Here is a 10,775-nt window from a genome sequence, read left to right on the forward strand (position 1 = left end):
GCGCACGCTGCCTGAAGCAGCAGGGTTTTTATAAGTCCGACCAGAAGCTTCTGATCTTTATATGGGAATTCTTAAAAATGAAAGAAAGAAAAAAAAAAAAGCACTAAACTAAACAAAGGTGACCTTTAATCAAAACTTACTGATATTATACAGAGTTTCAGTAAATGCTTCAATGGGATGATCTTGAAAATCCTATGTTGCCTCATTCCTGAGTTATTGCATTCACAAACTTGGACAGCTGGCCACCTGTCCAGCGGGGTGACAGCACACTCTATCAGCCTTTTACGGCTGAGGGGGAAAAAAAAAAAAAAAAAAAAAAAACTACAACTGTGGCAATCTGATAGCAACCAAAGCAACACAAGGAAGTTTTTGGTGCAACCTCATCCAGCAAGAGCCAGTAACCTTCAGGAACCACTGCCAACTGGTCAGGAGATTCATGTTTTTTCCCGCCAACCGGTGGCTGTGTCACAGCCAACATGGCAAACAATTCTCAAGCATGTGGGATGATGTCATCAGACGCCTCAATAGAACAACTACCAAAGAAACCGCATATAAACCCTTCAGGTGCTAACCAGCTGTTCACTCTGAAGCTTGGCCTGCAGTATTTTACTTGTACTGTGCACACATTTACTGACTCCCTCTATATTTTCTAAAATAATCCCCTCTCTGTTTGACCCACGTGGTGCCAGATAATCCCCAAACAGCTGTCATGTCAGAAACGTGCACGGCAACCTGCCACGACTGATCTGAGTGTCAGTGACGTAACAGTAAAAGAAAAAGAAGGTCAGGGTGGAAAGACAAACAAGACTTTCGAAGCCATTGTTGGAGGAGTCATTATGCCTGGCACTGTAAATGCCCTGCAGTGACAAACAGCAGACGACAGCTTGTTTAAGGGAAGTTTGTAGTCTTTGGGACAAAGACAGAGAGCTTCTGTGGTCACATGCACACTCTCGATTTATATAAGAGCATTTTCGGGATTTTTAAGCCATTGTCAGGACAAGTACATTAATCTTCCCCGATATCCACCAGCAGATTGTTTACTAAAGCCCAATACTCTGCAGATTTTATTCAGTTTGACCGCCAGGCTGAAGCATCAAATGATGATCCACGAATACCAGACAACAACTCCCCGGTGATGAATCAACATAACAACTCAAAAATCTGGCTTCTGCTCACACTTCTCAAAAAAGACACCAAGAGAGAAGAGCGTTAAAATAAGGATTAACGTGCTTATCTCAGGTCCTGTGTTCGGTCTTTGCTGGATTTTTTCCCCCTATTTCTTAAAGACATGTCTTTCAGATACTGTTAATCTGCTATCGATGGATTCTTAGGCCTGCCCCTTCTTTTTTGTCTTCCATTTGTCCAGTTTCCTCAATTTTTTCTAAGGACACACTGCACACTGTTACAGAGAGTGACAGGTTTTTGGCTAATACCTCTTCGGGAATCACCTTAGTGCAAAAATACTTACTTTATTATCTATTTTCATGGATTCAACTAAAAAGAAATGGGAGTCAATAACCTAATTCTCTGACAGGCTGCTGGTAACAAAGTGCATAAAGATGCAATTTTAAATTGTTTTTTGCCATGTTGTCTGGTATGTGTAGACACAACACTGGTTCACCTGTGGAGTTACGTACTTTCTATGTTTGAATGAGTCACAGATCAGAATTAAGCGACTGAAACAAGCTAATAAAGACTTCCTCTGAAAATGGTGAGATACAAGGACTGGACTGAACATGAGTGAAAAAGCAGCCAATGCCCAATGAAGAACTTTAGAAAACTATTGCTTAGGTGCACTTAAGAAAAATAAATCACCAGAAATTTGTGTTACTCTGAGTTTTTGAGGGCACACAATCTCCGAAGAAAGAACACTCAAAAGATTTCCACCTGTTAGAAAATCCTGGCAAAGACAGAATAAGTGCATACCAGATGTTTTATTGACAGTGTGAGAACAGCAGGATTAACTGAAAGAGGCCACAAGTACTGTGAAATCACTCTGACCCTGCCGGGCAGTGAAGCAGGCCTTCATTAGTTTTAGTGAAAACTGAACCACAGGAGGTGTGGCGGGGGCAGAGAGTAAGAGTCTTAAGGCCACGGGGGGCTTTGTTCTGGAGGTACAGTCATGTATGAGGCAGCATTTATTGAGGACACAGGGTTCTCCAACATCACCTCAGGGCACAAAGTCGGGTCTGTAATGGCAACAGAGGACATGTGACATGAGCTGCTTCAGTTTCAGGGTTTTCCTCTTAACCTAATAGGTAATAAATCAGGGATGTAACCCTCAACAAAGAAAGTAAAAATGCATGATTGGCGCACACACACACACACACACACACACACACACACACACACACACACACACACACACACACAATGCTGCAAAGACAAAACCATGCACAGCTACAATCCTGAACATTTAATGACTACAGTGACCATTGTTGAAGTTGTTTTTGCAGATTTATTACTTTTAAATGCTTAAAATCACTGAATCCCCAAAGAGCAACGTCCAGCCACTGAAGAACTGCAGCTGCTCCATGGGCCCCTGGAGGCTGGCTCCAAAAAGCTGAGTCCCGGTGGACTCCAAATGCCAAAATTTAGATCAAAAATAAACATGTTACATAAGCAAAACATTTTACCCTCAATTGGTACAATTTTAGGCTTTTTTTAAAACAAGATAGGTCATCGATGAAAATCAGAGATCAGTGAATTTAACACTACTAAAAATTACATGATTCTCGCAACACATTTCTGATTAATTAATCTGTTTGTTCTTACAACACAACATTTTTATATAATTTTATATAATTTTTTTTTCCTTTTTTAAAAACAGCTCATACTGGCTGCTAGATTTGCTTATCCATCTATCCAGCTTCTGCTGCTTGCCTGGGTCTGGGTTGCTAGGGCGCCCAGGCCCCCCTCTACACCTCTTCCAGCTTTTCCAGTGTGATACTGAGGTCTTTCCAAGCCAGCTGGGAGATACATGCCTTGCCTCACCCTGAGGCCTCCCACAGGTTACAGGTTACTGCTGGAAATGCAAACCAAGCTCTGGCTGCAGTCATACAGGGGACTAAATGGCCCGCAACAACAGGTTTGTCTTCACTTTATTGCACAACAGCAGCTTAACAGCCGCATATATCCAGCACAGATTTTCTAGCGCTCAGGTCATCAGGTTGATTCAAGGGCATGTTTGCTCAAAAGCACACCTTCAGTTCATTGCAGGTGTTACAGAAGGAAAGACTGACTCTAACAGCAGCAGCAGCAAGCGCCTCATCACTGCTCCGGATGTGAGTGACATTAAGTTATACTACAAGATAAACAGCCAAGTATTTCCACAGCAGGAAAAAAAAACAAAACAAAAAAACAAAAGAGGCTCTGCTCAGAGATTCTGAAGAAACGAGGACCTACATAGCAAACAGCACACGTCACAGGCTGGACAAAACGAGGGAATCTCAGGTATGTGTTTAACAGTCTGTGTGATGACATGCCAGGTTAGCATTTTATGGCCCTAACATGAAAGTGCACAGCAGATTTTTTACTCTCTCTACAGTGGATTTAAACAGAAGAGCCTGTGGTGCCTTCAAATCCCACAAACACCTCGTTAAAAATGAGACTGTCAAGAATTTTCACCGAGTTCAAAGCCGGCTACAGCAGGGAGGGTTCATTTGTGGTCGGGAGATTTTTGTTTCACACAAGTGCAGACGTGTGGCAAACTCATTAGTCTAATGCTCTTTTTGGCAGCGGGTTGGCCATTAGGTGGATGAGGCCTAATTAGACAACTCGAGAGCTGGTATGACACCTCTCCACACAGCACGGCACCAAAAGTCGTGCCTCAAGCTGACACGCTTTAGTCTTAAACTCTGCGCAACCCCAAAACATGTTCGCTGTTCATTAGCTACAGACTTTTCTTTGTCAGGGGCGCAGAGAAAAATTTGCATCAAGCCTCCGCCAAGCTGAAGAGCGGTAACTGACCTCGCTGTTTATCTCAGGCGCTCTGATAAAATTCCCAAAGAGGGGGAGCAGCGAACTGTTAGTATATCATTAGGAAATATTTAAAAAAGGAGCCAAAGGTCAATTCTTAAACTAAACACTATTATTTTACACCTTTAAACGGAGCAGCTCGACATTTTTGGAGCTTCTTTTTGAGTGTTAAATGCTTGGAAAGTGTTTAGGAGCTACTTGGCTTAGCATAAAGATGGGCGGAAAGGCCAGACTGGTGTCTGAGGTCAGCCCCGAAAGGAGCCTTGAACTTGGATCTTATTAAGTTTAATCAGTGCAGAGTGAAAGTATGTCATAGTCATGGGGGAGCTAATTGTTTCCACCTAACAGTCAGGGCTGCCACTTTCGAGCTAACAGGTGGGGTTGACAGTTTCAGCTTGATAAATTTAATGATCACCAACCCAGCGTTGCTGCCGGGGTTGATGACCAAACTTTTTTATTAGTTCATTTATGATTTCCTAACCTGTTGAACAGTGGAAAGTATGTCCATGGGTGACGATGTTTTATCTAGCCATATCAGCAACCTTAAAGTCTGTTTTCAAGGTTGCTAGGATACCCATTGATATATTTTGTTTGTTGTTTTATTGATTTGAGAGGTCACAAATATAGCTGTAACCTATTAATCCGTAATTTCTTTTCTTTCTTTTTTTTTTAAAAAGAAGCAGATTTCGAAGTCAAGTCCCGAAAAGCTGCAAAAGGGGCTTTAATAGAAATGATCACAAAAAAAAAAAAAACACCCTGATGGCGTCACTCGTGACTCAACCTGAAGAAAGCCGCTGTGTAATGCATGATTCAGTTGTGACTTTATAACAGCTCACCTGTCAAATGGATACTCATGTAGCTAACCCTGTAAAGCTGCATGAATCTCACAGGAAAGACTCCTACCAATAGCTGGAAGCAGTAAGTTGGGCTGGCCTAAGTTGGGTTTATTATTGATGAGGCTCATTAATAAATGTAAACTGTTCTTTGAGCTAATTATTGAAGGTGTTAGTGATAAAAGTGTAGAAAAAGATTAAAAACATTGCGTGCGCACCAAACCAAAACACTGTACGGCTCTGTCACAGTAGAATAAAAATAGTAGAGTAAAAATCCCTCGTTTTGACTTGGGAGAAAAGGAAGGGGGAAAAATGGTTGCCCACTGATTAAATCGATTTTTTCCACTTTCAGCAACAGTTTGTGATTAGCTGCGACGACATGGTTCCACAGAGCCAACGCCTCATTATGTGGGCCAGGAATTGAACAGGTCACCTGGTGGGAGGCAACCTGTCTCCAAACACTGCGCTGTGACTCGGAGTGACTCCCAAACAGACTGGATAAGGTTTACAAAAATCTGCAGTCTCGTCCCCCCCAAATATTCACCTTGGATACAAACCTCTGTTTTTATCTAACGCTGCAGGAAAATTGAGAATATCGATATCAAACTGCGACAATAAATGCAGTGAAATGGGACTTTCACTGAACCAACTAACCACAACTTCTGGAAAAATAAAACAGAAGGAAGAATTTGATTTAAAAAAAAAAATTCAGTCACACATCTGAAAATAATACAAATATTTGTTTGGTCCAATCACGGCGCACACTCTGGACCGGCCTTCAGTGAAACTGATGTGCACTGCCACACTTGAAGAGCCAACTGGCACTGAAGTCCTAAATTTGTCCCACAGCTCCACATGTGGTGAGCATTAGACTCGGTTCATTAAACACAGCTCTCAAGCTGTTATTTTTCTTTGTCTTAAGTTTATTTACACCCATCCATTCAGAAGTGAATAAAAAACCCCCCACAATGGATCCAAACAATCTGATGAACTGGTGGCCTGAAAGAGTACAGCCACCCACAGAGCAGAAATAACAGGCTTCACTTAGAAGCAGGGAGGTGTTTACACTGAACGGGCACACCAAATCTATTCACAATATACTCGCTGATGGGACCTGCAGCATTTTGATTACAGCTTTATCAGGGTAACACTGTTTGGATTTTGTGTTTGCTCACAAGAAAAAATACAAACATGCGACTCGCAGGTCCTGAATAATGAAACAACTTTAAAGTGCTTTTCCAAAACAAAAGTATTATTTAAAATGCTAACGTGTTCACAAGGTTGTTTGAAAATTAACCAGACAACTAATTAGCCATCTGTAGGGATTACTTTTTCCTTTAATTCTAAGATGAAAAGCAAACTAAAACTTCAGTTATCGATTTTAAAGAATTATTTAAAAATATGCATAAACTGTTTTCTGCTGAGCTAATATTTTTAAAACAACCAGAAACAATAAGATTTTTTTTTTAAAAAGGCTGCTTTGTCCAACAACCTAAATACTGGATTATGTTTCATATAAAAGAAAAAGAAGAATCATTTTATTTTAATATCAATCTTTTTCAGTACTTGTTTGGTGAAAGTGCTCATCTTTAGCTGTTGCCTTGATTTGACAGCTATCTTGATTAAAAAGAGAGAATGTTCAGGACGGTGTGCTTTTCTCCGTCACACGTGACAGCTAAGCATGTGTGTGCTCTGGACTGATCTAAATCCAATCTAAAATCAAAATACTTTTTAAACAAACCTAATTATGGATTTAATTCTATTTTCAATTCCTTTCAATTCCAATATCTAATCAGCCAATCACACGTAGATGTGCTCAAGACGACCTGCTGAAGTTAAATCTGAGCATCAGAATGAGGAAGAAAGGGGATTTGAGTGACTGTGAATGTGGCAGACGGGCTGGTGATCTATACTGGGATTTTCATACACCATCATCAGACTGTCTCAAGCATACAGAAAGGCAACAGTGACGCTTTACAGCCGAGGTACGCAGAAGAGCATCTCTGAAAGCACAGCATGTCAGACCATGAAGCAGAAGACCACATTGGGGCTACAGTTCATACACGCTCGCCAGAATTGGACAACAGATCTGACGAGTCTCGCCGAAATGGCTGGGTCAGGTTTTGGTGCAAACAACATGAAAGCAGGGATCCATCCTGCCTTGTATTGACGGCTCATGTTGGTGATGTAATGGTGTGAAGGATGTTTTCTCAGCACACTTTGGCATCCTCAGATCCAACTGAGCATCTTTGCCACAGATAATTGCTTATCTAGGCATTATGACCATGTCCATCCTTTTATCATGACATGTTCCACTGGTTGCTGTAGTTAACACACCATGTCACAAAGTTCAAATCATCTCAGACTGGTTTCTTGAACACAAGTGACTTCACTGTAATGACCACCACAGTTCAAACCTCAGTCTAACAGAGCACATCTAATGTGCCATCCTGTCAGTATGGACCAAAATCTCTCAGAGATGTTTCCAGCACCTGTGCCATGAAGAAGGCAAAAAGCAGATCCAACCCAGGACTAGTAGGGTGTATCTAATAAAGTGTCCACTTAACGTATAATCAATTAGATCAACTACTGTACTCACTCCGTTTAAACATGGTGAAGTTGACAGTGCAGGTTTTCGGTTTCCACCCATGCAAACAGAGAAACAGCAGAGAGCTATGCAGTCGTGCTATACTGTGTGTGCGGGGGGGGGGGATCCGGGTAACAGAAACCGCTGCACACTTCTGCGTCACATTGTCAAATACCAAGCAAGAGGTTGGAGCGGTGTGTGTGTGTGTGTGTGTGTGTGTGTGGATGAAACGCGTGCAAAAAAACCTCGTGGCTGCAGCAAAGTCGACCGCTGAAATCCAACCTGGGAGCAGGCTGTGGAGCCGCATGGCACAGCTCCAACTCCGGCTGCAGCCCCCCCCCCCCCCCCCAAAGTGTCCCACCCGCACACGCAGCGAGTGCGTGATGGCAAGTAAGCAACACAAAGCGAGAAGTTGGAGATGAAGGGAACTCACCTTTGAGACGGTCATAAGGGGCGAGATGTGGCGGCAGGTGGTAGTGTTTCCCCCGAGGGAAGAAGGCTCGAGCGGTGGAGCTGCTCCTGCTGGATGTGCTGGCTGTGCTGGTGGTGGAGGGGACTAGCCGGGAAGCAGGAACCAGTCGTGTTACATCACCGACTGCTGTGGCAGAGTGGTCACTTAAAAGTCATGACGCCCGCCTCAACCTTGAGAGTCCCCCGGAATTTAAAAAAAAAAGAAGAAGAAGACAACAGCAACAACAATAACATAAATAAAATCTCACAGTCAAAACATTTTCTTTGCCCTTCAAACTGCAGCCACCATGAAAAAAAAAAGAAAAGAGGATGAGGAGAGATCACAGGGAGAGATGCGAGCACAGGACGCGACGAGAGAGGAGGAAGAGGAGGGAGGAGGCTGGGAGGGGCGAGGAAATCCAGGTCGATCAGTGCAAAGATATATAAATATTATCATGAACACCGAGTAGACTGAAGGCCAAACAAGCGATGTTAACAGATTCACACACAACATGACAGTTTCACGATCAATCACACAAGAGCAGAGGAAGCATTAACCATTTACATTAACCTGCTGCTCTCTATTCACCCACTGTAAAATCAAATAAAATCTTAATTATAGCAGGGGTGTCAAACATAGGGCCCGGGGAACAGAGTCGGCCCCTCGGAAACTCTAATCCGGCCCACTGCACGGCTTTGGAAAATGTGGAGGACATACATTTTTATCTTTTACTGTAGTTTCACAGGTTTTACACCTTACTACAGCATTCCTTTATCATGTAGGAAAACTGAGGCGTACTGTTGAAATTGCTCTTCTTTGTCTTATGTTAATTTTAATATACATTTATTTAATTTTAATTTTTTTATTGCATTTTTAACCGGTCCAGCACACATAAGATCAAAATAAGTTTGACATCCCTGATTTATAATCTGTCTGCTCTTGGTTGCAACAGCACCCTGTGTGTTCATCCCTAACTGCAGTTTACAGTTTGATTCATCAGAAAAAGTAGAAAAGCATATCGATAATGCACATTTATTTTAAGAGTCCATCACCATCAGTGTCACCTTTTAGCAGCCAGGTTATCATATGAATGAAGCTCAGTTCAGTATATTTGAGAGCATAAAAATAAACATGTGGTTTCTGTAAAATCAGTTTAAGTTTACGTTATGCTTAGTACTATTTTAATTATGTTTCTTATTGTTTGACAACCAAATCAAAACAATATGCTTTGGCCCTTGTTTACTCTTGTGTTTGGCTCCTGCTGAGTATTGCTGTATTTGCATAGATCCTTTATTTGTATGTGTGGTTTGTGTGTTTTCTGTCACGTTTTGTAATTTTACACAGATCATTTTGCTGATGTGGTGTGTGTAAAAGTCATTGACATGCACACCTGAAGCAGAGTGCCTGGTTTCTGTGTAGGCAAACCGTGCTGAGCGTGTCATGTACAGTGTTGTGTGCTACAGCTGGCAGGCAGCAGGGATCACACAGAGGAGCTGTCAATAAAAACTCACACATCAGTTTAGCCCCAGGGTCTGGAAGCGAGAGCAGCTGCAGAAATGTGGTCAGCACAGTGTGGTGATGTGTTGTTCTACTCTCAGTGAAGCACGATCCATATCACTGTGTTTGCATAGATCATTTATGCTTTATGTTAAGTGTGTGTGTATGTGGACATTATATAAACTCTGCTTACTAACAGTAACACTGCACAGATGTTGATTAATGTAAGTTAAGGTAAAAGCTAAACAATCTCTAAAGCCTAGTGGTGAGAGAAATTGAAAGCCAGATCAGTTATAATTGCTTATATGGAAAATTTAAAGAAACAGAAAGAAAGAAAAAAGGGATGGATGCCATGTTGTGAACAGGTCTGCCACACATTTTCATTTCAGGGTTTTTATTGCCCCCCAGCGGTGAAACTGCGCTATTACAGAAGCCTTATCAATCATAACCTTTACACATGTTAATGTTTTAAAATGATTATATTATACAGAAAAAGATAATCGGTAAGTAAAATATTAAATACACAGAAAAAATAATTTTGATAAATGTCATTAGCAGTCAGCTAATAATAAATAAAAGTCATGAGTAATTCATGCTGCTTTCACTATGGCACCTCAGTCATGGCTTCGTCTGCCTTAATTGGCTTACTTTTAACCAGCATGTGCTTCAAGCAAGTTTTAAATTTCCTGTTTTATAGTTTGTTGTCCTTTATTTTTAGGAAAATCAGCCCTGACATGTGACTCTCCACATACTTCTCTGCTGGCACCAATTTCTAATATTTCAAGCAACTGTTGTAGAGGCAGGACTTTTAACATTTTAATAATCCTTGTGTATTGCTGTGAAAAAGCATTTTCCTCCTTCCTTCCTAAACTATGATTTAATGTATTGATGGCAGAAAAATCCTAATCTAAGTGATTTCTTGATTCAGCAAGACTGACAGTAATCAGGCCCGAGTGTGGTTAGTGAAACTGAACTCAGCTTTCAAAGGTGTGCAAACAGGTGTGGGTCACTATCAGCCAACAACCTTGGCTGATAGTGTGCTAACTGAGCAGGGCTGTGTGAAAACATGGGACTGTAGCTAAGGTCCCATTCTGTTTTCAACCATGGTTTAATAACATCAAGTGTGAACTTCTCCCACAAACGTCATCATAAACATGCGTCATGGTGGATTTATGTCAACAGGAGTGTGCCATTAAAGTGAAGCTTGTTTATTAACATTTCCAAGGTAACTGGAAATCCAAAATATTTCCCTCAACCTAATTAAATGCAGTTATGACAAAGCATTATGTATCATTAAGAGTTTGGTGCTTTGTATGTATGGCATTAAACAAGAAGCGACTCCCTGATTCACTAACAGTACATGCAAACATATCTGCGAGTAATTCATGCACTGCAACTGAGTCATGGGGTGTACTCAGTCACAGCACTG

At 41.5% G+C, this 10,775-nt stretch overlaps 1 protein-coding gene across 1 annotated transcript in view; it reads right to left on the minus strand.

Moving 5' to 3' along the window:
- Positions 1–8,219, minus strand: part of coro2aa (coronin 2Aa) — a 52,018-nt gene extending 43,799 nt beyond the window's left edge. The window contains exon 1 of the mRNA XM_042225057.1: positions 7,832–8,219. Coding sequence (XP_042080991.1) covers positions 7,832–7,846 — 15 coding nt within the window. The 5' untranslated portion in view covers positions 7,847–8,219. The remainder of the gene's footprint in view (positions 1–7,831) is intronic.
- Positions 8,220–10,775: the final 2,556 nt, after the last annotated feature.

Source organism: Haplochromis burtoni, unplaced genomic scaffold (assembly GCF_018398535.1).
Source record: "Haplochromis burtoni strain Fernald_Lab_line unplaced genomic scaffold, NCSU_Asbu1 Contig_158, whole genome shotgun sequence".
NCBI classification, from domain to species: domain Eukaryota; kingdom Metazoa; phylum Chordata; class Actinopteri; order Cichliformes; family Cichlidae; genus Haplochromis; species Haplochromis burtoni.